At 37.8% G+C, this 27,548-nt stretch overlaps 1 protein-coding gene and 1 pseudogene across 1 annotated transcript in view; one reads left to right on the forward strand and one right to left on the reverse strand.

Moving 5' to 3' along the window:
• The window catches only part of GTF2H1 (general transcription factor IIH subunit 1), a 34,209-nt gene extending 7,118 nt beyond the window's left edge, over positions 1–27,091 (forward strand). The window contains exons 2-15 of the mRNA XM_060102938.1: positions 1,487–1,655; positions 5,067–5,259; positions 6,059–6,224; positions 7,174–7,267; positions 9,158–9,307; positions 10,813–10,892; positions 13,933–14,060; positions 14,174–14,261; positions 16,915–17,003; positions 17,384–17,501; positions 21,714–21,804; positions 22,292–22,407; positions 23,491–23,583; positions 26,319–27,091. Of these exons, the coding sequence (XP_059958921.1) occupies positions 1,502–1,655; positions 5,067–5,259; positions 6,059–6,224; positions 7,174–7,267; positions 9,158–9,307; positions 10,813–10,892; positions 13,933–14,060; positions 14,174–14,261; positions 16,915–17,003; positions 17,384–17,501; positions 21,714–21,804; positions 22,292–22,407; positions 23,491–23,583; positions 26,319–26,405 (1,647 nt within the window). The 5' untranslated portion in view covers positions 1,487–1,501 and the 3' untranslated portion in view covers positions 26,406–27,091. The remainder of the gene's footprint in view (positions 1–1,486; positions 1,656–5,066; positions 5,260–6,058; positions 6,225–7,173; positions 7,268–9,157; positions 9,308–10,812; positions 10,893–13,932; positions 14,061–14,173; positions 14,262–16,914; positions 17,004–17,383; positions 17,502–21,713; positions 21,805–22,291; positions 22,408–23,490; positions 23,584–26,318) is intronic.
• On the reverse strand, positions 9,415–10,641 carry LOC132493998 (heterogeneous nuclear ribonucleoprotein A1-like; annotated as a pseudogene).
• Positions 27,092–27,548: the final 457 nt, after the last annotated feature.

Raw genomic sequence — 27,548 nt, forward strand, 5'->3', positions numbered from 1 at the left:
GAACACCTAAGGACTATGCATTTAGTGATTTGCATTTTGTTTGTTCAGTTAATTATAACTGATTTTTTTTATTGCCCTAAGATATCTGTGACAAATATTTGACAAAGCCTCTCACGTGAAGAAGTTAATTGCCTCTGAGTCCTAATTCAGAACTGTTTTTTGTCTCCCTTTTGGGACTTTACACATTCTAATTTGTGTATACACACACACACTCATCTTGCTCACTAGACTGGAAGCTTTCTGAAAGCAGAAATCACTACTGGCAGACATTTGTTTGTCTTCGGGTAATCCCTAGACTCCTTGGCTCAGTACAGAACTATTGAATAAATGTATTCACGCTGACCCTTTTCCTTTCCATTTTTGGGGTGGAGTAGCCTGTAAGGAAACTAAAGGGGAAGATCTCGCTATTCAAAATTCAGGTAGTCAACTTCAGAGAAATTAAAATGTCACTCTTTTTTTTTTTACTTGTATTTTTGATGTTTAAATCACTGTTTCAGTGAATAAGAAATGTTACAGTAAAGCTTCACTTGTTTGCTCAAATTTAATTCTTATGACACCTAGATATGCCAGCTTCCCTGAAATTATAATTTGTACCCGAAGAAGTAAATATTTTTAAGTTATGTGTTAAGTCATTCCTTTGGGAACGAAAGCTAATGTCGTGGCATATATGTGCCATCTGTGCCATGACTTTCCCCTTCGCAGCCCATGGCAGACTTCATCAATCATGGCATCGTTCCTGTTGAGCCCAGACAGCCTCAAAGTCCTTTTCAGCCTCGTATTCCAGACAGCTACACTCAAGACTCCAGGATTTGGGTTGGGTGGTTAAGATTCCCAGGATGGGGTGAAGCTGGGGGGAGCTCCAAGCTGTTTCTTCCTAGGTAACAAATTAGCCATATACAAATGAATCTTCGGCCTAGACTGGAGAGCACTTGAAGACATTTGATTGTTAAAAGATGGGGAAGATAGCATCTGAAGTGTTAAGTGTTCAATTCTTTCCGTTTTATTTTTAAGCATATTAGACCGGGTTTTAGATCTAGGAGTGGTTTTAGGAAGGTCGCACAAACCCTTTGGCTCTTAGTTTTTTCATTTGAAACAAATTTGAACTAAATACCCAAGAGAGTGCTGTGTAATTCTAAAGTTCTGCAATATAGGTTACAGACCACATATCTGTAGTCAAATCATGTGTTTAAGATTTAAGAATATAACAGGAAAATAAAAATAAATTGAAAATACTCTGATTAGCATATGTGGAAATGGTTTGAAAACTGCCAGGTGTTGTCAGCTTTCAGTGTTGTGTAAATTCATACCTGTGGTATGAGCAAAATGAAATTTGATTTTAAAGGAATAACGCCATACAGCTTTATGTTCAACTCTGAAAGAGGGAAAAGACTTTTTTCCCTCCTTGTTACTCATTTTAGATTTGGAAGGGACTCAAGTCAACGAATCCAATCCTAATTGAGATGTGAAATCTTTTTGTCTTTTTTAGCGCCTTCTAGCCATCATGGCAACTTCATCTGAAGAAGTTTTGCTGATTGTAAAGAAGGTGCGACAAAAGAAGCAGGATGGAGCTTTGTACCTCATGGCAGAAAGAATTGCTTGGGCACCTGAAGGCAAAGATAGATTTACCATCAGCCATATGTATGCAGATATTAAATGTAAGTCGGCTATACTAAGTCTGATGTATGTCATATTTGTTAGTGACTTTATAAGAAGACTGCTTATACAGTCTTTGTGGGGTTTTTATTATAATGTCAAAAAATCAACTGTGTAAAAATAATTATAGAGTAGGATCATTGAATATATATTCTGTAACCTGCCTTTTCTACAATAATAGAGTACGTACAGCTTTACATGTGTAAATCCCCCTCACATAAACATCTTCACACATACCTTCTTTTAAGAGTTGCATAATAGTCCACTGAATGGATTTACACTTATGTATTTAACCAGTCCACAATTGAAGGACATTTAGGAAGTTTTCAGAATTTTGTTATTGAAAACAATGTTGCAGTATTGATCTATGCACTAATATCTTTTTGAGGTTTTATGTATGGGATACATCCCTGCAATGGACTTACAGGTTCAAATGGTTCATGCATTTAAAATCTTGATAGATGGACTTCCCTGGTGGCGCAGTGGTTAAGAATCCAACTGCCAAAGCAGGGGACATAGGTTCAAGCCCTGGTCTGGGAAGATCCCACATGCTGCGGAGCAACTAAGCCCATGCACCACAACTACTGAGCCTGTACTCTAGAGCCCGCGAGCCACAGCTGCTGAGCCTGCGTGCCACAACTACTGAAGCCCGTGCGCCTAGAGCCCGTGCTCCGCAACAAGAGAAGCCACTGCAATGAGAAGCCCGCGCACCGCAACAAAGAGGAGCCCCTGCTTGCCACAACTAGAGAAAGCCTGCATGCAGCAACGAAGACCCAATGCAGCCAAAAATAAATTAGTTAACTTATTTTTTAAAAAATCTTGATAGATGATGCCAGATTGCCCTTAATAAAATTGTATCTTTTAAGTAAAGTCATCTAATTAATCTTTGGTTATGTGGCCATCCATCATCTGTTGAGAAAATAGACTTAATTTTATACTAAATGTAGATGGGAGGAATAAAGAGCATAATATTTTTATATCTTTTTTATGATTTTCAAGTATGAAGGCTAACATCAAAACCCCTTCTCTTTTCAAATTTGTAAAATTAACTTTGAATTTATTACCCAAAGGAAATGGTACTTTGTGGCTCAATAATAATTAGGTTTAAAGGCACCAAGTGAATCCTGGGATTTAGAACCTTTACTCTGAAAGGGATTTCTGCAATTCACCTAACTAAAAGACCTTGAGTAGGAGGGACCCCAGGGGAGTTGGGCAACAAAGCCCTCAACAAATTGTGGTATCTTAACTGTGTCCATTAATATGGATTCATTTATTTTCCTAGATATGAGATTCTTCTCCTAGATAAAATCCTGAACAGATTTCAAGGAACATGACACCTCAAAACATAGACAATCCTCAACTTATAAGTGGTCAGTTTACAAATGTCCTTTGTGTATGAACAGTTGCCCTAAGGACTTAACCTCTAATTTGCTGCTGGAAACGACCAAGATCCTCATCTTTCTCCACTGAAATAACTTAGAATCTTAATTTTCAAAAGGAAATACTGTTTAAAATTCATCATAATTCAGTACTGCCTAAGCTATCTGGTCTTTGTCCACCCTCCTGGTAACACTACTTTCTTTCAAAACTTTGTTTCTGTGGAGAAATGCCTCACCAAGTTTCTAATAGTAGTCTTACAAACTAACATTTGTTCTACAATAGACTCATAAATTAGGAACTGCCTGTATTAGCATTTCTCTTAAACGGGAAGCTAGCCTTATACCTTTGCAAAACACATACTCAATGTGATACTCACAGCATGCAATAAAGAATATGCCCATCTTCTGTATTTCACCAATTCTTCTCAGCTATTGGGGAGGAGAGCACATACCCAAATTTAGATTGCACCAGATCAGTTTTCATTTTAAGCTGAATATTTGAAAGAATGCTCATTTCTGAAAGAAGCCATTGAAAGTTGTCAATAATACATTACTAAGGTGAAAATTAGCAGTTAGATAGTTAAAAAACTTCAGAAGTAGGCCTCTCAGAGGCATGAGCTAAGATAGAGCAAGAATAAAGCAGTGACTGAGAAAAGGTAGTAGAGAGGAGTGATAGTTTGTTTTGGAGGTATGGAATAATGGAATAGGCTGGCTGACAGTGTAAATTGCTTCCTATTGCTCTTTTTGGCAGTAAGGTATTTCATCTAAACTGTTGGTTTGGAAGCAGTATCTTCATTGAAAACGTGTGTTTATTTAAGCGTTAGTAGGTTGCTTGGAGCAGAGAGCCCTAGGTAATGTGTTCATATACTACCATTAGTCACCCATTTAGTGAGACAAAGGCCCTTCCTCTCTGTTTCCCTTATGAAGAAGACAAGCCATGAGGCCCACTTTTTAAGAATATAAGATCTCTATTATGTAGGTATATTTTGACATTTCCAGCTCCAACTTATTATGAAAATCTTCAAAGTTACAGAAAACTTTAAAGAATAGTACAATGTATACGTGTATATTGTATACCATCTAAATATTAGTTATTTTGCCATATTTGCTCTTTTATGTGAGTGTACACTTTGACTGCTTGTGACATTATGACACCAAGAAAATTTTAATAAATATCCAGACCATTGTTGCATTTCCCTCGTTGTCCAAAGTTTTTTATAGCTGTGATTTTTTTTTTTAACCAATACCTAGTCTAGGTTCATGTATGTAGTTGTAGTCTCTTTTGTCTGTTCTTTAAGAGTATGGACTTGTAGAATATCACACATTCTGATTATGTCTGATGGTCTCCTCAAGGTTTTAATTTTTTTCCTGTATACCTGTATTTCTTATAAATTAAAAGTCAGGTCTACAGGCTTGATTATACTCAAGTTAGACATTTTCAGCAAGAACAACACATAAATGGTGGTGTTGCTATTCTGTCACCTCAGAAAGCCCATAGTGTCAGGTTGTTCCATTTTTAATGAGGCTAAGTTGATCACTTGGTTAAAGTGCTGACACCTGATCTCTCAAATGTAAAATTACGTATTTTCCTTCGCAATTAGTAATTAAGCCATGGGCTATGTTTTGGAGTTTTTTGAATCGTGACGAATCATTTTTATTAATGATAATGTCAGTTGGAAGCAGCTGTTCAGGGTGGATTCAGGACTCTGAGTTGGCTGTTTAGAAAGCTTTAGAGAAAGCTGCCCAGTTGAGTGGAAAACAAAGCCCTTTAGTATCCATAGGTGGAAGCAGTGGGTGAGAAGTGCCACGCAAAAAGGATACTGAAGAAGGAAGCCAGGTGTTAGCAGTGAATTTGTTGAACCATGCTCTGGTTATATGGGATTATTTGAGAATTGTACATTTCTGCTGAAGCATCAGGATTGGAATAGGGCAACTAAAGCCCAAAGGAAGTCTGAGTCTTAAGAGAAGTAACTTATTGTATGACTTTCCACAGTGTGAGTGTCCTTATCTAACTAGCCTCATGCTTCTTTTTAGGCCAGAAAATCAGTCCAGAAGGAAAAGCTAAAATTCAACTTCAGCTGGTCCTGCATTCAGGGGACACAACTAACTTCCATTTTTCCAATGAAAACACAGCAGTGAAAGAGCGAGATGCAGTGAAAGACCTTCTTCAGCAGCTGCTGCCCAAATTCAAGAGGAAAGCAAATAAAGAACTGGAAGAGAAAAACAGGTGAAGGAGGAAAAGAACAGCCTTTTAAAGAGATACTAGGTTCTCACCAGTCAAATAATAGTTTATTTCTCACCACTTGTGCTTTGACAGTGTAGTTTAGGAAAATACGGGCTTTGTTATCTTTACCTCTGTGTTTGGTTATTAACTTTAGCATCTTACTAGCGTTGGCTTTCGGCAGATGAGATAAACTCAGACGAACTGCCTCAAGCCTAACGTCTGATTAGGAACAGAACTGCGATTCGAAGGTGCTAATAAGGTCCCGTAATTCTCTAGTTCTCTGTCACAGAGAAGATACTAAATCATTAGAAGTGTGTATGTGAATAAGAAACCTGAAAGTAGTCATACTGTAAAAAAGTTGAGAAAACATCTAAAATAATGAGAATTTCTGATAAGATGAATTATCTTTCTGTGCTTATGGCTCCAGGTGCTTATCACCATGAAAAACTAGTTGCTAGAAAATCTCTCTTCCCCATTCACCTTTTTGTGAAAGAGAATACAGTACAGTACAAATACAGCCTTTGTATCACTGGAATATAGGGATGAATAAGACCAAATCCATGCCTTCAAAGAGTTTAGCCTTTGCTTCTTCAGACTGACTTCTATTTATCTGCACTTACATTTGTTCCTCCAAAAATGTTTTTTTGCTTTTAATTACTAACAAATGAACTAAATGACCTCTGCCGCTCAATCATCACAAAATGAAAGTTGGGTGTTTCACATGGCTAAAGTCTTTTTTGAATGTTACCTAAATGGTGCTTTATTCTAAAAGTTCAATATGTTCGATATATTCTATCACCAGAATGCTGCAAGAAGATCCTGTTTTGTTTCAGCTTTATAAAGACCTTGTTGTGAGTCAAGTGATCAGTGCTGAGGAATTCTGGGCCAATCGTTTAAATGTGAATGCAACAGAGAGTTCTTCCACATCTAATCATAAGCAGGATGTTGGCATTTCTGCAGCATTTCTGGTATGTGACCCTTCTAGATTTCTAAAGGGAAAAAAACCATGGTATATGTGTTAACGATGCCACTTCTTTTGTAAAATTTAGCATTTTTGTCAAGTAAATTAATGGATACTTCAGTATCCATGGTATTCTTCTAAAATAATTTTAAATATACATACAGTGTCTTTTTTAATTTATATATTTTTTGCCAGTTATATTTTCTTAGTTTTTTGGACTTGACCCTAGTATGCTGGAAATCAAATGGACTTTTGAAAAAGAATCTTTTAGCAACTGGACTAATGCTTATTTCCCCTAATACTTTTAAATTTAGGGCTTTCAGCTACCTTTTTTTAATGATTGCAATATTTTACTTACAATGCAAAGTTTAAATGTATAATGACCACCAGGTTATAAAAAAGTAAGATTTGTAAAATGTATCTTAAGAGGAAAATTGAGACTACCTTATGTGTGGAATTAGAAAGTGAAATTCAGTCTATACTCTGGTAAAACCAAAGCAGTATTTATACATTTAACAAAAATTTGAGTAGCAGTTACATGTTTGGCATCTTTGTGAGTGCTTAGCAGTGAATTGAATTAATAAGGCCTTCTTAAAGAAACCAATCAGATAATATTTAACTACTTAGTAACCAAATAGTTAAATATTTGGTAACTGTATAAGTTTTATGTTAAAGCTCCACTAGATATCTGCCTTTGGCCACACTTAAATGTGCCTATTTGACCATGTTGTATTTTCAAAAAGCAGATTTTACAGTTCACTAAAATTATGTGAAACCAGGTCAGGCTTCTGTGAGCCCTGTCTCTATGCCAAAAGTATAGGTGAGGGACTTACCTCTGTCTCTGTATTTCATTCAGAGAGTCTGTTTTACCACCTTTGTCCAGTGTCCATTGGGTTCTTAGACATCTTCCCCCAATATTCTAACAAATACAGATATATATGTGGTCTTTATTTTAGGCTGATGTCCGGCCCCAAACAGATGGATGTAATGGTCTGAGATATAATTTAACAACTGATATCATTGAGTCCATATTTAGGACCTATCCAGCAGGTAAGAAGAATTCAGTTCTTTCATATAGTTAAAATATTTGTTTGGATGAATTCAGTAATGTATCATTGAAAAGCAAAAGGCTTTACCTTTATTCCTGTGATGAAGTGCTATAAAATACGTAAAGTACGTTATCCAGTGCCTGACATGTGGTAGATACTAATGGCTTAGCATATAATGTGCTGTCATCAATCCATTGGTATGATGACTTTACCATTCTTTCCACCGGTGGTTCTTAAACTTTTTTTTTCTTTAATATTTAATATTTTTTATGTATATATTTTTTAAATTTATTTTATTTATTTTATTTTTGGCTGCATTGGGTCTTAATTGCGGCACATGGGCTCTTCGTTGCGGCCTGCAGGCTTCTCTCTAGTTGTGGCCTGCTGATTTTTCTCTCTCTAGTTGTGGTGCGTGGGCTCCAGAGCACATGGGCTCCAGAGCGTGTGGGCCCTGTAGTTTGCAGCACACCGGCTCTCTAGTTGAGGTGTGCGGGCTCAGTAGTTGCAGCACGCGGGCTTAGTTTCCCTGCAGCATGTGGGATCTTAGTTCCCTGGCCAGGGATCAAACCTGCGTCCCCTGCATTGGAAGGTGGATTCTTTACCACTGGACCACCAGGGAAGTTCCTAAACTTCATATACCCTTTAACATACATGAGTAAGATGACATGCTCCAGAGGCATCAATAAATGAGTCTCTACAGCACTAACTCAAATCATCCTTCATGCTGCCTCCCTTGCAGAAATCATCCTAAAAGTATAAATGTTTTGATTCTAGCTCTAGTGATTTACAATGTGCAGCCAAGGTTGAGAGCAGCTGCTTCAGTCATTCTAACTAAACAAAGCTCTCATGCCATACACTATTCTCTGTTTCTACTTCCTCACTCCTGCCCCTTTAGTCCTTAGGAAATATCCCTCTCCCACAGGACTCAGCTCAAGCATCACTTCATTGCCACTTCTGTAAAATCCTGACTATCTTAGGCAGATATAAGCCCCCTCCCCATTCCTTCCATAGGGCTCTGTGTCTTACCACATTATAATGTAATTATTTTCTTATCTTTCTGATAACATAATTAGGTAGTGTTTACTATGTGCCAGACACCATTCTAAGGCCTTTATGTATATTAATTCATTTAATCATCACAGATAGTACCTATGAAGTAGGTACTATCATTACCCCCATATTACAGATGAGGAAGCCAAGATAAAGAAAGATTAATTTGTCCAGCATCACACAGACAGTAAGTGGCAGACCTAGAATTTTAAACTTAGGCTCTCTAGCTTAAGAGACGTAAACCTCTTAATCTCTTTGCTTATCGAACAATGTAAGCATCTGGAGTGCCGAACTGACAGTCCAGTGGGTTATGGAGATCTTTATTTATTATTTCTCCAGCACCTAATACGGTGCCTTGGATTAAAAGTGTCCATATATAAGTGATCAAATAAGCAGACTCAAGTCCCACTCCAAGAAGCTTGGTGTTTCCACTAAAACTTTGAAACTTGTTAATTTTCTTGGTACAAAATAAGGTTCTGTGGGACTTCCCTCGTGGTCCAGTGGTTAAGACTCCGCACGCCCAATGCAGGGGGCCTGGGTTCGATCCCTGGTCAGGGAACTAGAGCCTGCGTGCTGCAACGACGATCCTGTGTGCCTTAACTAAGACCCAGCACAGCCAAATAAATAAATATTCAAAATAAGGTTTTGTTTGTAATTTGTTAAGATTCATAAAGGTAGTGCCTCACCTAATCTCTCAAGTTATATTTACAATTATTATATACAGTTTGTAAAGTTGAATACTTTCATAATCTAGTTTTGCTATTAGTCTATTTTGAAACTAATTTGAGGGGTTTTAAGAATTGGAAATTTACTATGTAACTATTATGGGTTTTTTTCACAGTAAAAATGAAATATGCAGAAAATGTTCCCCACAACATGACAGAAAAGGAGTTTTGGACACGTTTCTTTCAGTCCCATTATTTTCACAGGGACCGGCTGAATACTGGGTCAAAGGACCTCTTTGCAGAATGTGCCAAAATAGATGAAAAAGGTAACTGTTTATCCTTGACACACACTAGCATTTATTTATTTATTTATTTTAAAAAGACATTTATTCAGCATCATGATCAGACTATTACATTTAGCAATCAACAGCATGGGTGCAAAAAAAAAAAAATCTACATTAAAACCCTTTGTTGGAATGCTTTATACTTTGCACAGAACAGAAACTAAAATAGCCTGTTATACAATTAGTCACAAATACAGTCCTCGAGTTTTGCCCATACACATGAGTATTGTCTAAAACATGTCTTCTTTGTAGCAGCTAGGCCCTGCCACCACTGTGCTTGGCAGAGTTCACAAATCTGTTGTAACGTGTAGCTTCCCTGTCACTTCTCTGGCTCTCCTCTCCTGCTGAGCTTTGTTTCCTGGCAGTCATCAAAACCTTCTGCCACTGCCATAGCTACTGCTGCTGCTGGAACCACCTTGGTTTTGGGGTTTGGCAAAGTATTGGCCTCCACCACCATAGGGGCCAGAACTTCTGCCTCCAAAGTTTCCTCCTTTCATGGGTCCAAAGTTTGAAGATTGATTGTTGCAACTGCCAGAATCATTGTAGCTTCCACCGCCTCCAAAACTGCTTCCATCATTACCAAATCCATTAGAGCCGTCCCCACTGCCACCATATCCCCCCCCACCACGGCTGCCACCAAAGCCACCTCGACCACTGACGTTTCCTCCACGACCAAAGTTGCCATTCCCACCAAAACCCCCTCCACGACCACCACCAAAATTTCCAGAACCACTTGACCTCTTTGGCTGGATGAAGCACCAGCCATCTCTTGCTTAGATAGCGCTTTCCTTACTTCACTGTGTGGCCGTTCACTGTGTGGTATTTCTGAATGACAGTCTTGTCTACAGAGTCACGGTCATCAAAGGTTACGAAAGCAAAGCCTCTCTTTTTGCCACTGCCTCGGTCAGTCATGATTTCAATCACTTCAATTTTCCCATACTGTTCAAAATAATCTCTTAGGTGATGTTCTTCAGTGTCTTCTTTAATGCCACCAACAAAAATCTTTTTCACAGTTAAGTGGGCACCAGGTCTTTGAGAATCGTCTCTTGAGACCGCCCTCTTTGGTTCCACCACTCTTCCATCCACCTTGTGTGGCCTTGCATTCATGGCCGCATCCACCTCCACAGTGGCATATGTGACAAACTGAAGCCTCTGAAGCACCTGGTGTTTGGATCCCTCGTTACCACACGGTCTGTGAGCGCTCCCCGCTGCTCACAATGGCTCCTCAGACTCGCATCAGTTGTTTCAAAGCTCAAACCTCCGATGAAGAGCTTCCACAGCCGTTCGGGCTCTTTGGGTGACTCTGACTTAGACATGACGGCAGTGGAGGTGGGGGAGACATCAACGATGCTTACTCAGCGGCGTCCATGGGCAGAAAGCACACTCTAGCATTTAATTTGCTGCTCTCGTCATTAATGCTGTTAGTGAATTTTTTTATTTCTGAGAAAGGAAAACTTAATCAACTTTTTGTTTCATTGATTTTCTAGGGTTAAAAACAATGGTTTCATTGGGAGTGAAAAACCCACTACTTGATTTGACAGCTTTGGAAGATAAACCATTAGATGAGGTAAGTAGTAGTAAAAGGATTTATGAGAGAAAATAGTCTTTTCCTAGTCTTCAACATTTGTATAATTTTAAAATTGCCTTGAGTATAGATATTCTACTTGTTAGAAGGTAAAACAAACAAAACACTGTTATTTGGAGTGGTTTATCAAAAGTGCTTTTCAAGAGCACTGTTTATTATTAAGATTGCCTTGGAGAACTGAAATTTCCATATGAGTTGGTAAAACATTTTTTTAAAGAATTTTCTAGCTCCCCCATCAACAGTTGCCTAGGTATTAATGAAGGTTTAACATGATGTTTTTTATGCTGTATCTAACATTAATCTAAATAAATGTGACTAAATATTAGTATACAGGGAAAAGTTAACAAACATTGTTGGTTGCCCACTATTTGCCAGATCTTGAGCACGGTCATGACTCTTACCCTATATTAGCCCCAATATGTTTCAACAGCTAGACCATCAAGTATGAGCTACCTACCTCAGCATCGTGACTCCAGACTGAGAAGTTTATCCAATCACGGAGAAATAGGTGATCCTTTCTGATCAAGGCTAATTCTATCCCTGCCTCTATCTTCTAGGCTAGGAAGGAACCTGCTTTCCTCAGGTATTCTCTTGACACTGTTACCTTTTAATTTGCTTGCCCTTCCTTTGGCTACTATTCTGTTGGCCATATAAACATGCTCATTCCTTCCTTTTTTTTTACCACCCCCCCTTTTTCCTCTTAGTGTATGCGTGCACCACGTGAGAAAACCAATGTTAAAATTGTGTCCTATAGTCTAAATTATTAAATTAACAGAAAGTAATCCTTGGTGTCCCAGTGAATCATTTCCCTAATGAAATTCAGTTGTTTTCTTGAAAATTCTCACCATTCAGTCACTTCCTTGGTGAATCTCAACACATTACAAACGTAGCCCTCTTTAATCACCTGGAGAAAATGAAGCTTAAGATACAGCTTAAGGGACTTCCCTGGCGGTCCAGTGGTTAAGACTCCACGCTTCCAATGCAGGGGCCATGGGTTCTATCCCTGGTCGGGGAACTAAGATTCCACATGCTGCGCAGCGTGGCCAAAAATAAAATAAAAATATTTTTTTAAAAAAGATACAGCTTAATATGATGGAGAGGGGATTTAATTTTTTTTTAATAAAATTGGTGGTGTGTTATGCATACCTTTCTTCACTTTTCCTGTTATCACTATCAGTCTGAGCTAAATATACCACACAGTTGTTAAGTACATAGACTTACCTGGCTTAAACTGTGGTTTAGAAACATTTTTCTAAGTTTTCTTGTAAAATGAGGTTAATAGTTCTGACCTTGGGGAAGGGTAGCAAAATTGGAGAGATGTTGTTTAAGGGTACAGACTTGCAACTAGTGTTCCCTTGTAGGGATATATAAAAATTTATATAACCAGTCCTTTTAATTAAAATGTTGGTTGATTCAATTGTTCCTTAATGCCTCTTTTTCCCCTATCATCCTCTGGTAGTTCTGTCCCAGGATACAGACTTGAGCCTCCTTGTAAATACATTCTTTCCATTCCATTGCTTCAAATTCTAATTATGTAATGATGACTCCCAGTTAGTCCTGGTCTGTCTAACCCCAGAACTCCAAAATCATATATCCAGCTCCCTACTTGATATCTTCACTAAGGTAGTTCACAGACACCCTTCAACATAACATGTCCAAAATAGAACCTTTGATTCCCATTCTCAAAAACCTATTCCTTCCTGGGTCATCCGTATGTCAGTTAAAAACAAAAAACAAAAAAAAACATTACCATGGACTCAGTTACTCAAGTCAAAACCTAGGAGTCTCCTTGATTCCTCCCCTTTCTTCACCTCCAACATTCAATTGATGAACAACACATCTCTGATCTGTCTACATCTCCTCTGTCTCCGTAGACACTTACACCCTCTTGCTTTTAGGGTACCGTTGCTTCATTGCTTGCATTAACCTCCTAATTGATCTTCGTATTTCAACTTTTGTTCCCTATAGTTTATTCTTCCCTAGCAGTAAGAGTTACAAATCAGATCATAATGCCCCCCTTATGTAAAACTCTTCAGTGGTTTCTCATTGAACTTAGAATAAAATCAAAACTCCTACTGTGCTCTTCTTGATTTGGCCTCTGCCTACTTCTCCCTCAGTTGGGGTTGTTTCCACTCGATTCGTGCTCCAAATATAATTGCCTTCTTTAAGGTCCATATCAAGCCTTTTCTACCTCAGGGCCTTTGCACTTGCTGTTCCTTCTTCCTGCTCTTCTACCTAACTAGCTTCTACCCATCTTTTGGACATCTGTTCTAATGTTACTTCTTCAGTGAGACCTAGTTCCCTAACCTCCCTATCTAAAGTATCTCCTCCCATTCCAGTCACTACACTATGTCTTTATTTTCTCCATTTCTTTTCTTTATTTTCTTCATAGCATCTGTCACTTTCAAAAGTGGTCTTATTTTTACCTTGTTTTACTTGTCAGTTGTCAGTCTTCTATCAGTAGACTGTAAGTTCCATGAGGCTGACTGTTCGTATTACTGGCCTGTCCCCATCACATAGGAGGTATTAGGCACTCACTAATTATTTGATAATCCTCTTCCTGAAATGTCTCCGTTTTTGCCTTGCAAGCACCTATTCATCTTATGGTGCTCCATGAAGCTTTTTTGAACCTACCCTACCTTCTGTGCACCCCACTCCGGTGGGAGTGACCACTTCTTCTTTCATAGCCCCTATGAGTTTTAACTAAGTATCCTGGCTTACAGCCCAGCGTCCCTCTAACTAGTATTTTAATCTAGATCCAAAATTGCTCTTTAGGAAGAAAATGCAGCACTTAACAGTTAAGGTATTTTTGTGATACTAAAAGCAGTTAGTAGTATTTCTTCATTTTTTGTGTGTATAATGTCACTTATTTTTATATGTTTACCTGTAAGTATTTGATAATGCTCAGAATTAATAAAGTCCTGTCATTCAGAAAGTTTTTATGGCTCAACATGTCTCTCATAATAAATAAGAAAACCAGAAGTTTATTTTAATTTTTAATCTACTAAATTGTTTCTCACAGGGCTATGGCATTTCCTCTGTGCCGTCTACTTCTAATTCTAAATCCATAAGAGAGAATAGTAATGCTGCCATCATCAAGAGATTTAACCATCACAGTGCCATGGTCCTGGCAGCTGGTCTCAGGAAACAGTTAAGTACATATGCTAAGATGCAGTAACTGGGTTTTTCATGAAAGCCAGATGGAGTTTTGTTGTTGTTCTGCCTGTGGTTTTCAACATTAATTTTTTTTCCTTTGTTTTCAGAGAAGCACAAAATGAGCAAAATGGCGAGCCCAGCAGCATTGATGGAAATTCTGGAGATGTAGATAGCTTTCAGCCAGCAGTAAAAAGGGTATGGGTAAAAAGTCTGGGACATTTACAACTCACATTTCTCCAGATACGTAATGTAACTGCGAGTACCTTATGTTGACCCTTGATCAGTTCAGATGACTCAGTTCCTTCTGACCAAGTTGTTAAGCATTTGGCTTAAATTGTAGAACATTTTAAAGAGTACTTCCTCAGTTTTGGCTTGCCAACCTGCTTTCCATGGACTCAAGTCTGTTAACTTTTTATTATTTTGTTTTATTTTTTTCCTTCACCTGTAGACACATACACATATTAACATACAGTTTTATTTTCTGGGAAAGAGTATTCAACAAAGACAATATGACAGAAAGAAAAAACTAAAGGTAGTGTATGTGATTTTAAAAGATAAGATTGGCCCTCATGTTAAACCTGGCATTTCAGAACTGGAAATGTCTTTCATTAAATACTGAAAAGAGGTTGTGGGGGAATATGAACAGTTACCTACTTGTATGTTTCTTCTCTCCCTGCAACTTTGCCAAGCTTCAGTATCCCTCAGTTTAAGTTCCTCCCTCCCTCGTTATAAAAATAAGTTATGATAAAGCTTCCTTAGAGAGCAATCAGGCAATATGTATTAAATTTTTAAAGGTTTATACCCTTAATTCCACTTCTGGATAGTATTCCACTTTGGACATTTATTTTTTATAAAAAATTAAAATGTGTGCAAAGATTCAGATACAAATACTCATGGCAGTATTATAATTGAGAAAATAGCAACCATCCTAATATCCGTGATACATCCATACAATGGAGATTGATGCGTGCAACAATTAATGGCTTTTTAAAAGGATTAATGATATGTTGAATTAAAAAGAGTTCACATATACCATACGATAGTTCAGTTCATTAAAATTAAATTCAAGAAACCATTTTTGAGTTGCCTTACATGCCATATTAGGTGGTGGGAAACAATAAAGAATAAGATTGGGTTCTTTTCCTCAAAGAATTTAGTGTCTACAGGTAAAACAAAATCAAAAGAATAATTATAAAACAATTTAAAGTATAGTAATTGTGTGATTTACAATAGGAACCAAAGAGTGAGCAAGTAGATAAAGTTCGCAGAACAGACTAATATGATATAATTAAGTTTATGATTTTTAAAAGGGAATTATGGGCGAGTCTTTTATATATTTCAGTCACTTAATATGTTTCTACAGGGATATACACCTTTAAAATTAACAAAGTCAGTAAGATATTTCTTTTCTGAACTAAGCAAAGTGAATCTAAAATGTAAGTTAGAGATGCTAAAGAAGAAATCTAGGAAGTGAGGCTTTTCTTTGCAATATTGCACTAAGTACCTGTGATTCTTGGTAGTGAAAGAATTGTCAAAAATCATTGTGTGAATTTTCACAATATTCAATGATAAACTGACTCTAGATATTTTTTCAAGTCAATAGTTGTCTGCTGTGTGTTCTGCAAGCGATTTATAGAATGAGAGATCCAGAAGTATTAATAGACAGAGTCTTTATGTTCATGGAGCTTTCAGTTAAGTATGAAAGTTAGGTGAATAACTAGGCCTTGGCAGAGGCTTAGGATTTGGATTTATATAAGAGGTTAGATTGGGACATGACTTGGGTAAGGCAACAGCAGAGGTAGAAATGAGCTTGACATATGGGAAAGGTAATGACATCAGTATGCTTTGAAGTTGGCTCAAGGGTATAGAGCTGAGAAAGTAATAAAAGCTTAGGCTGAGTCTAGGTAAGGTGGGACTGATTGATGTGTTACTCTGAATAGCATGCTGAGGTCAGATTTGTTCCTATACTACAAGAGGACTATTCAGACTCTTAAAATAGGGGCAATTTAAAATACTGTTTTCAGATTGATCTTTTTTGAGGTATATTTAATATCTTAAACGTTTTGATCGTAGTCTGGGAAGCTACAGATGAGAGCTAACCAGATGAATTCCATAGCTCTGCAGGGATGAAATATTGTAAAATTGTTTTCCCAAATGTTTACATAGATTGTCATCGTGTCTTATAATTAATGTGTTTTTATTATAAGGCTATAGAAACATAGCATTTTGTTACTAGTCCAGGAGAAAACACATTAGTAAAACCAAAATAAAGAATCCAGAAGTAAACCCAAATATTTACATGGAGGGATTAAATGCATATATGATAAACATGACATTTCAGAATCAGTGGGGAAAGACATTCTACAAATGGTGTTGGGGGACTGATTAATAATTTAATATTTTTTAAAACCCTCAGATTCCCTACCTTACTACTTATTTCAAAATAAATTCTAAGTGGATCAAAGATTTAAGCAAAAAATTAACCCACAGAAAGAATAAGCATAAAGGGAATAATTAAAATTGAAAAACACCAAATTGGAAGAAAAGTATTTGCAACACGTAAAAAAATTAATTTTTATTTATTTGGGGGATTTTCATCTACCAGATTTTCAAATATTAAAGGTTCAGTAATGCTTAGTTTGGTCAGAGTGTAGGAAAACAGGTACTCTGTGTAAGTGGATGGTGAAAAAATGGGTTCAGCTATTTGTAGAGCAGTCATGTCTAGGAAGTGAGACTCATTTTGGGAAGACTTCATATTTTACCCTCTGTACAGTTTTGCTTTTTCAGTCATGTTCATTATTTTTGTAAGAGAATTTTACAATAAAAAGTGTTGTGTTGATAATTATAGGCGAAGTTACAAGAGTCCATTGAATATGAAGACTTGGGAAAAAATAATTCCATAAAAACAATTGCACTAAACCTCAAGAAGTCAGATAGGTAAGTTTGGTGACTAATATTAAATTAACTTGAGACAGAATAGTTTTATATTACAAGTCATTGCAGAATATATTCTGCAAGTATAGAACTCAAGTTTTAATTAGTTTGTTACCATAAAATACAGTATCTTATTTCCTTAAAAATTTACTTTGTGCATCTCAGGAAAGGATCCTAAATGATGGAAGCCAAGAAAATAAATTTTGACTATCTGTGCTGTTTTCTTCCTATTGCCCTGACAGGAATTAAATTATTTTATTGAAATATCTTTAACTTTTTACTTTGGGGAGAATGTTGTCTTGAGACTGCTAAAATATTTGAAAGACAAATGTTGAGCACCTTTATTCTGTATGATTAGTAATTTCTTCTTTGCTAATCTTCAGGTATTATCATGGTCCAACTCCAATCCAGTCACTACAGTATGCAACAAGTCAGGACATTATTAATTCTTTTCAAAGTATTAGACAAGAAATGGAAGCTTATACACCCAAATTAACTCAGGTAGGTGACTTGTACTGTTTGAAAAACAGAATTCCCATTCCGTTTTCTCAGTTTATGAGCACATTCAAATTGAACTGTACAACTAATACTTTAATGGGGTTTAAAGACATATTTCTGCTTAATAAATTGAAAAAGTCAGAGGTAGAGAAAAGAGGTATTTGGCATACCTGAAGATAAGATGGTGATGAAAAGTAAGATAATGAGTTTGATTGCTGATTTTTTCTTCCATATACACAGTTTTACTGGAAAAATCTCCCAGATTTCCCCAAATTTCTGGACATCACTGTCTAGATACTCTTTATTTTTCCCTGCCCTTGTACATACTTCAGTGGATCAGCAAGTTCTGTCAACTCAGTATTTCTTGACTCCATTACCTTGACTTAGGCAAACCTGACTGGTTTTCTGCATTGCCACTGCAAGTTGTCTTGCTAAAAACATGATTCTGATCACATCACTCTGCAGCTTAAAAACCTTTACTGCCTCCCTTTGCTTTGTTCCCACAGTAATTGTCTGGATGTCCTTGTCTGACATGCCAAACTCTGTAATCTGGCTGTAACCCACATCTCCAGTCCCAGCTCCAGCCATGTCTCCACCGTTCCCTTCCCCACATAACCAAGAGTCCTATACTCCAACCTAACACACTATAAACTACCCAGAGTTTTTTAATCATGTCATCCTCATGCTTCCTGTACTTTTGCTCATGCTTTCTCTCTTCTTAGAATGCCCTTTGCCTGTGTCTGGGGAACTAATAATAATAATTCAAGACAGCTCAAATTCCATTGTCTCTGTAAAGCAGTCCTCAATGTGCCCAGTAATGAGTTACTTTTTCTCTTTTCTTTGTTTTCATAAACACTGAGACACTGAATTCATACTGTATTGTAGTGCTTATCACATATTGGGACTTACTTTTTGCTTTTTATTTTGAAATATCTCAGATTTACAAAAAGTTGCAAAAGTTTTCTGACCCATTTTGAGAGTAGACCCCTTTACAGCTAAATATTTCAGTCCATATCTCCTAAAACAAGACATTCTCATAAATAACACAGTATGGTTATAGAAACAATAAGTTAACATTGATAAAATATTATTATCTAACCTGTAGGTCTTACAAAAATTTCACCAATTGTACCACTAATGTCCCTATAGTAAAAGAAAACCTTTATTTTTGGTCCAGCTTCCCAAGTCAGGTGCATGAATTGCATTCAGTTCTTATGTCTCCTTAGTCTCCTTTAAAATGGAATGGTTTTTCAGTCTTTGTCTTTCATGACCTTGGTGTTTGAAGAGTACAAGCCAGTTTTCTGGAGAATACCCTCACTTTCAGCTTCTCTATTTTCTCATGAGTGTATTTCATGTTACGCGTTTTTGGCAAAAATACCACCAGAATGATGTGTAAGTGATATGTTGTCCCTTATGCATCATATCAGGAAGCACGTATGTATTTGTCCTAACTTGCAATATTAACGTTTGATCACTTGGTTAAGGTACTATCTACCTGGTTTCTCCGCCAAAAACTTACTATTTTTCCCTTTGTAATAAGTATCTTGTGGGGAGACACTAAATTTTTTATTTCCCATCAAACTTTTACCCACTAGCATTTTAGAATCTGTTGATAATTGCTGAAAACAGTTATTACCATATTGGTGGTTAAATGGTGATTTTCTAATTCTATCCTCCCATCAGTTGACCTTCTGAGCTTCCCTTCCTGTCTCCTGTATTTATTTATTTACATTTATTTATTTATAAGCATGGATTTTTATATTATTCTATGGGTTATAAATTGTTGCTATCAGTTTTTTCTTTTTTTAAACTAAGGTATAACTTACCTACAGTAAAATACACCTTTTCAGGCTATTCCTTGATTTTCAGTGTGCATGTACAGTTGTGTAATCACCAACACGATAAAAAACAGTTTTGTCAACCCAAAAAATGTACCCTTGCCCCTTTGTAGTCAGATGCTTCCCATGCTATTTACACTGGCTCCGGTATCTTTATGACAATATCTTCATCAATTTTTGAGCACCTCCTTACTTTATGGCACAGTGAGATAGATGTTCCAAATTCATCTTATCCTTTCCCTGCCCAGCCACAGAATCTTCCTTTAAGTGTTTAGATTTAGAAACAAAGATGCGAGTACTAGGTGCACTCATTACTGTTGGGATGTCATTTGCTACTGGTTTCATTGTCCCCTCAGTGGACAGAGCAAGGCAATACGTGTTGTACATACTTATGCTCACATAACAATATGGGATTGTTTGACTACATCTTTCCTTCTAGACTATACTTCTCCAACATCTGGCCCTTGGGCCAAAGTAGGTCCACCTAACTTTTTTAAGCTGTGGTCAGTCTTAAATATTTAGATTCTTCCTCACACCCCTAAAAAAGTGATTTCATTATCTGAGACACATGAAGAGGTCATCTGCCCTCAGATGTGTATACCTGAGTGTAGCCAGTGACCAGTCGGCAAGCTCAGCAGTCACTGAAACTTCTGATTACAATGCACTATAACATTTCTAACAAAAGGAAATAGGAATAAAGTGAACATTCATGTCCCCTTGACTCATAGTTGTCCTATAATGTGCTCTTTACACCAAGTTAAATATTTTTTTCATCCAGCCCATACACACATAGGTTTCTACTTGTAAAAACTCCACTGAGACACACTAAACCTGTGCTTGAGCTATTCAGCAAATGATTTGTTCCTCTCCATGGCTATCCCTTGGTACTTGTTAGGCACTCAATGAAGAGATAGATCAGTTATGTCCCTAAATGTTGATTTGGATACAGTGGGGAATGTGGGGTTTTTTCCCCTTTTGGCTAGGTGTATTCACTTCCTTGAAAAATGACAAATGATATATTTCTGCTTTGCTGGACTTTCTTATGTCAGCTGCCAGTAAGGATTTAACATTTGTTTTATTGTCTTTTTTTTCTTTCCTTAAACTCAGTTTTACCTTCAGTGCTAAGAGTTCCTAAGTTAAGTTGGTACTTAAGTAAGGGCTTGGCTAAGACAGAGAAAGACAAATATTACATGATATCACTTCTATGTAGAATCTAAAAAATAGTACAGGGACTTCCCTGGTGGCACAGTGGTTAAGAATCCACCTGCCAATGCAGGGGACACATGTTCGAGCCCTGGTCCAGGAAGATCCCACATGCCCTGGAGCAACTAAGCCCATGCGCCACAACTGATAAGCCTGCGTGCCACAACTACTGAAGCCCATGCACCTAGAGCCCATGCTCCGCAACAAGAGAAACCACCACAGTGAGAAGCACGTGCACAACAATGAAGAGTAGCCCCCACTCATGGCAACTAGAGAAAGCCCGCATGCAGCAACGAAGACCCAACACAACCATAAATAAATAAACAGATAGATAAATAAATAACTCACTCCCAATCTTTAAAAAAAAAAAAAAAAAAGTACTAGTGAACTTACTTACAAAACAGAAACAGACTCACAGACATAGAAAACAAACTTATGGTTACCAAAGGAGAAGGAGGGGTGGTGGGCAGGGATAGATTGGGAGTATGGGATTAACAGATGCACACTACCATATAGAAAATAGATAAACAATAAGAATTTACTGCACAGGGAGCTATATTCAGTATCTTGTGATAAACTATAATGGAAAAGAATCAAAAAAAGAATATAGATATATACATACACATGTGTAACTGAATCACTTTGCTGTACACCTGAAACTAGCACAATATTGTAAATCAACTATACTTTAAAAAAGGCAGGGGGAGGGGTGCTTCCCTGGTGGCGCAGTGGTTGGGAGTCCGCCTGCCGATGCGGTGGACGAGGGTTCGTGCCCCGGTCCGGGAGGATCCCACGTGCCACGGAGTGGCTGGGCCCATGAGGCATGGCCGCTGGGCCTGCACGTCCAGAGCCTGTGCTCGGCGGCGGGAGAGGCCACAACAGTGAGAGGCCCGCGTACCACACACACACACACACACACAAAAAAGCGGGGGGCTTGACTAGACAAAAGTGTGTGTATTTTGAGGTACCTATGGACTTGCCTGGTATTCCTGGAAGATTGGTGGGTATTCTGTTTCTACACATACTGTGTTTGTAGCCTTCACTCTGGTTGCTATAACTTACGTATTTATACGGGAATGAAGACTTATTGGACACTTTGCTATAGACCTGAAATGTTAAGTAAAAAGGGTGGCCAAGACAGAGAAACCACTTTCTGTGTCTCAATTTCTTTCAGGTTCTCTCAAGCAGTGCTGCCGGTAGTACCATCACAGCACTGTCACCTGGAGGAGCACTGATGCAGGGAGGGACACAGCAAGCCATAAACCGTATGTGCTGGACCTCCTGTTGCTGTCCCTTTACCTAAATAACCTCAAAAGAGCAATTTGAGAAGAGTGCTAAGTGTTATTGGTTTCTCTTTGGGACATTTCTGGGATTTTTGTTTTGCCTTTATGCATCCAGATCCTGAAGCATATTTAGACAAGAGTTTATGTTTCAGTATTGTTTTAATATTACAAACAGTGGCACATTGCTGTGTCACACTAGTAGTGTGTGACATTGCTAGTCACACATTTTTTTTCCTCTCCTACCTCTTAAAGCAAAACCTGAAAATTCCTCCAAAACCCCAAGGAAATTTGAATCCTGTGGTCTGTGGGCCACAAAATCAGTAACTTGTCTCAGAATAGCACATCCTGGTTTAGTATTGGTAGAGTGCGCATTCAGATTTATTCTCTGAGTTGTCATTCTTTCAGAGACTACTACTACTACTACATGGGAAAAAAGCTTTTATCCTATGGACCACTTTCTCTTTTGCAGAGATGGTGCCAAATGATATTCAGTCTGAATTGAAACACCTGTATGTGGCTGTTGGGGAACTTCTACGGCACTTCTGGTCCTGCTTTCCCGTTAATACGCCATTCCTAGAAGAAAAGGTCAGAACCGATTCCAAACACAGCCAGCTGTTGTAGTAGCGTAACTTAGTGAAGTGTTATCTTGAAGTTGGAAAATTGTATTGAGTGTTTACCATGTGCCAAACACTACTTTGCATATATTGTTTCATTTAAGCCTCACAGCATCCTGATGGAGTAGGTATTGACACCCATTTTGTATACAAAGAAACTTGAGATCCAGACCAGTTCCATAACTGAACAGTCGTGCATCTTAAAAGTTAACTGAATCACTTTGCTATGCACCAGAAACTAACACAACATTGTAAATCAACTATAATTCAATTTTTTTAAAAAGTAGTAATAGCTTTACTATATAGATTGCTCTTATAAACAATCTTTAAGAGAAAGATAAATACCCCATTTAAAATAATAGGCAAAACACTTTTTAACAGGCGATTCACTAAAGAATGCAAGTGGCCCAATAAACCTAAGAGGAAATTTTCATACTCAGTATTCAAATAAATTATCTTTAAAACTACATAAAAAACGCATTTGTCATCTATAGTTTGTAAAAGGATAAAAAACTTAGAATGATCAGTGATGGCCAAGTTGCTAAGAAGACAGTCCTTTCTTCCACTACAAGTACTACCTTTTTAAGACATGCTTTGACCCAGAAATTCAACATTTAGAAATTTAACCTAAGGAAATAATTAAGAATGAATGTATGCAAATATTGAGCCATAGAGATGTTTCTCTACCACTGTCTGTGTAGAAATGGTCTAAATATCTACCAGAAGGGGATTGGTTAAAGATTCATCCATTTTAAATGACGACTTAGTATTTAATAACTTAAAGATGTTCCCGTTAAACCAAGTGGAATTTTAAAACGGTGTATACTGTATATTTTCTACATATGCATTTATACACATGCACAAAAAACATCAGGAAGGATATGAATTATAAATCAAAAGAATCTAAATATATTTGATATTGCTTCTCTGCCTGGTGGAGCCAGTTAATCTTAAAAAAAAGAAGAAGAAAGAAAAAGAAACCTTATGTGTGTTTTTCTCTTGATCCCTGTAGGTTCTTTGAGAGTCTGTAATTCATTATTTCATCTTTTTTTAGGTAGTGAAAATGAAAAGTAATTTGGAACGATTCCAAGTTACAAAACTCTGCCCATTCCAAGAAAAAATTCGGAGACAGTATTTAAGCACAAATGTAAGGCAACAATTTAATTTTGGCCTAATATTCTTCTCTGTGTGGTAAAATGATGACATTAACTTTGTTTTCCTGTAAATGAGTATATATGTTGTTTTTTTTCTGTTGCTGGGAATACTGGGGGGGTTTTTTGGTTTTTCTAAGGCTGCTTTTTTTTCTTTTTTTTTAAGAGCATTTATTTATTTTATTTTTGGCAGCGTCAGGTCTTAGTTGCAGCACGCGGGATCTTCTTTGAGGCATGCGGGATCTTTCGTTGCGGCGCCGCGGGCTCTTCCTTGCGGTGCACGGGATTCTCTCTAGTTGTGGTGCGTGGGCTCTGTAGTTGCCGCGCACGGGCTTAGTTGCCCAGTGGCATGTGGGATCTTAGTTCCCTGACCATGGATCAAACCTGTGTCCCCTGCATTGTAAGGCGGATTCTTTACCACTGGACCACGAGGGAAGTCCCAGGAATACTGTTTTTTAATTGTAAAATGTGTCATACATTCAGAAGTGTATAAAATACATTTGCTCTTTTAAATAGTAAAACAAGTATCTGTGTACCCACCAATCATGGTAAAAATAGAACCAGTACCCTGAGTGTCCCTGTCCCACTCTCTCAAGGCCATGACTAACCAGGATTTGTAATAATCACCTCCATGCTTTTCTTTATAGATTTACAACCTGTATGTACGTTCCTAAAGGTATTTATTTTGAAAACCTGAGTAGCAAGTACAAATGTAGCAATGCAAAGAAAGGTAGAATTGCCATTCTATGAAAGTAAGCTGAACAGTTCCTGGATTATGGTCTGCCTTCAGCTTCCCTGGTTGACAGCAGGGCAGGGCAGTGGGTAAGGCAATGAGAAGTGTCACCTTATGCCCAGGATTTTTAGCGTGGTTTTGTTTTTTTTTTTTTTTTTTTTTAATAAATACAGTTGTTTTTTTAATAGTTTTTTTTTTTTAAGATGTTGGGGGTAGGAGTTTATTAATTAATTTATTTATTTTTGCTGTGTTGGGTCTTCGTTTCTGTGCGAGGGCTTTCTCTAGTTGTGGCAAGCGGGGGCCACTCTTCATCGCGGTGCGCGGGCCTCTCACTTTCACGGCCTCTCTTGTTGCGGAGCACAGGCTCCAGACGCGCAGGCTCAGTAGTTGTGGCTCACAGGCCTAGTTGCTCCGCGGCATGTGGGATCCTCCCAGACCAGGGCTCGAACCCGTGTCCCCTGCATTAGCAGGCAGATTCTCAACCACTGCATCACCAGGGAAACCCTTTAGCGTTGTTTTTAATGCAAGGCTAGAGCAACCACACAAGATTGTTACTCTATGTGTTAATGCAAGTTTTCTCAGAGATGACAGGGAAAAAAGTAGTATGTACAAATTTAGAGTTCAGTGTTTCAGTAAGTAGGATAATCAAAACAGAGTTTTACAGTTGAAAGTTGAAAAATCTTCATCAGTAATATTTTTAGTAAGTTTTTATTCCCTAAACATTCTAAGTGGTTTTTCTTAAAATATAACAATGTTATTTATAATCAGAAAAGAAGCTTGAAGTGTCTTCCCACAGCAGAGCAAGGGTGACAAATAGATTTCAGTTTATGTGCCTTCTCAATTGACTGTACCTGCCTGGAGCACTATAGTCAAAAGAATTCTGAGGCCATGTGCAGCCTTACAGGAGGCTGTGGCGTTCATCTCTTCTAACTGGTTCTGTGGAGGCACTGCAGCCTAAGGAGCAGTGTAGTTCCCAGACAGAAGTAAATAACATAACACTCCCCCTTGTGCACGTGCACACACACACACACACACAGTGATAACAGGTGTGGTAAATAAGAGTTTATTTTGTTTTTAACTCCCTCAGATTGAATCTAAGTTATTGGCATGCTACAAGGATTTAGGACTTCCTGGTCTCTGTCCCCATACTGCCAAAATTGACTTGCAGACTTTTTATAAGACTTTTACTTCCATGTAAATTACGCTGTCCACTTCCGAGGAAACAGATAATCCAAAGACACTCTGCCTTAGGAGTCTTTATCAGCTTAGATCAGTGTGGTCCTGTTGACTTCTAGTTATGTCTGTGACGAGGGTAAAATTTTTTTCTGCTCAAGATACGTAGTCCTGACCTAAGGCGTGACGTCATACTTGTGTGAAGCTTTGAGACCATTTAGATTTTTCTGTAATCTGCTGAGTTACATTGAAATCCTGAAGTGTTAGGCCGGGAAAAGACCCTAGAGAACATAGAAAAGTGCTTCACAAGGTTGGCTGTGCAGCAGACTTAAGTGGAGGAGCTTTTGAAACTCAGAAGATTGCTGGGTCTCATCCCAGACCTGCTGCCTCAGAATCGTCAGGGCAGCGGGGCAGTTTTCAGAGTTCCTCTAAGTTAGTGTTGATGCCACCCCCTTGATCGTAGTCAAGAGACTAATGTGTAAACCTAGAAATCACCAGTTTAGTTCACCTTTCTCATTGGACAAAAGAAACTAAAGCCTAGAACACAGGATTTCATGTTGTCCTATGGCTGGTTAATGACAGGGCAGACATACAGTGCAGGCAAAGCAGGTGAATTTCCAGCCTCTACTACACCCCACCATCCCTCTTACCTTTCTATACAAAATGTGTCTGATAACACCTTCACAGAGGACTTGTGTGTTGCCTCATTGGAGGAACAAAAAAGAGCTTGCGAACAACACTGAAGTATGTGCCAGATCTGAATCAGAAGCAGTAACTTCCCCAGGCTTTACCATTGTTGCCTAAGTGTCTTGCTCTGTTTTTCAGTTGGTAAGTCACATAGAGGAGATGCTCCAGACAGCTTACAACAAGCTCCACACGTGGCAGTCACGGCGTCTGATGAAGAAAACGTGAAGTGTCCGTGGCTCTCACAGGTTCTGTGAGACTGAGAGAACTGTGACCTGCAGTGACTCTGGAAACCTGGCCTGTCAGACATGCAGGTGATCACACCTGCATGTGACAAGAAAGTGACAAGAAACATCTGTACCATGCCGACTCGGAGCTGATGCTATTGTACTTGCACATTGAGAACTGAAAAGAAGGGAACTATGATTAAACTAAAAGCTAGGGAGGTAAATTAAGGCAGAACCAAAATGAGCTAAGTTGCAAATATATATATATATATATATATATATATATATATATATATATATTTTAAAAAGACACTGTTTACAGCAGTTACTCAGGAACTGCTTTTGATTCACATTAAGCTGCTTTCAGGAATCTAAAAAAAAAAAAACTTTTTAAAAGGGTGCATTGATAAAATCTGAGGATTTTTGGTTTTGTTTTGTTATTGTGTAAATTTTTTTTCCTAAGTTTATGGCACAGGGTACACCTTAAGTATTTCTCCTCCATCTTCCACTTGGATCCTCAAGTTTTGCTGAATTCTGGTTGTACCTTACATCAGCAAGTTAAAGAGAGTACTTTAAAATAAAGCAGAGGGAGACTGTTGCTCAGCCATCCAGAAACAGTTGTAGTCAGAAGACATCATTGGTCCTGTGTTTCCTACGGAAATAAGAAACAATAAATATTGCACTGAATGTTTGTGGTTTGGAGTCCCTAAAAGATAAAGAGGGGACATATTTGCAGAAAGTCGTGTGGGGTTTTTATGCAGAATTTTGTCAGAGGACAATGCGCTGCATGTTTTTCTTTGAGTGCAAATGTACATTGCTAAGATTTTTTTTTTAAGATGGCATGTGCTTTGAAAAGAAATTGCATTTTTAAGAGTTTAAAAATCTTATGAGTGAGAGATATAAGAAATCTTACTTATTTTCACCTCTTTAGAAAAAATAAAAGATGTTTCTCATATCTCTTTTTCTCCAGTATCTGACTGTTACGGTCCTTGGCGAATTGATAATCATTGCATAGTGACTGCAAAGCCTAAATGCAAAAAAAAAAAAAAAGATATTTTATTGTTTTTGGAATCTGTGCCATATTTTGTTCCTGATAGTATCAACTCACCGTTTATCTTAAGACTTCAGGTGTCTTGTATTAAAA

Source organism: Mesoplodon densirostris, chromosome 7, assembly GCF_025265405.1.
Source record: "Mesoplodon densirostris isolate mMesDen1 chromosome 7, mMesDen1 primary haplotype, whole genome shotgun sequence".
Lineage (NCBI taxonomy): Eukaryota > Metazoa > Chordata > Mammalia > Artiodactyla > Ziphiidae > Mesoplodon > Mesoplodon densirostris.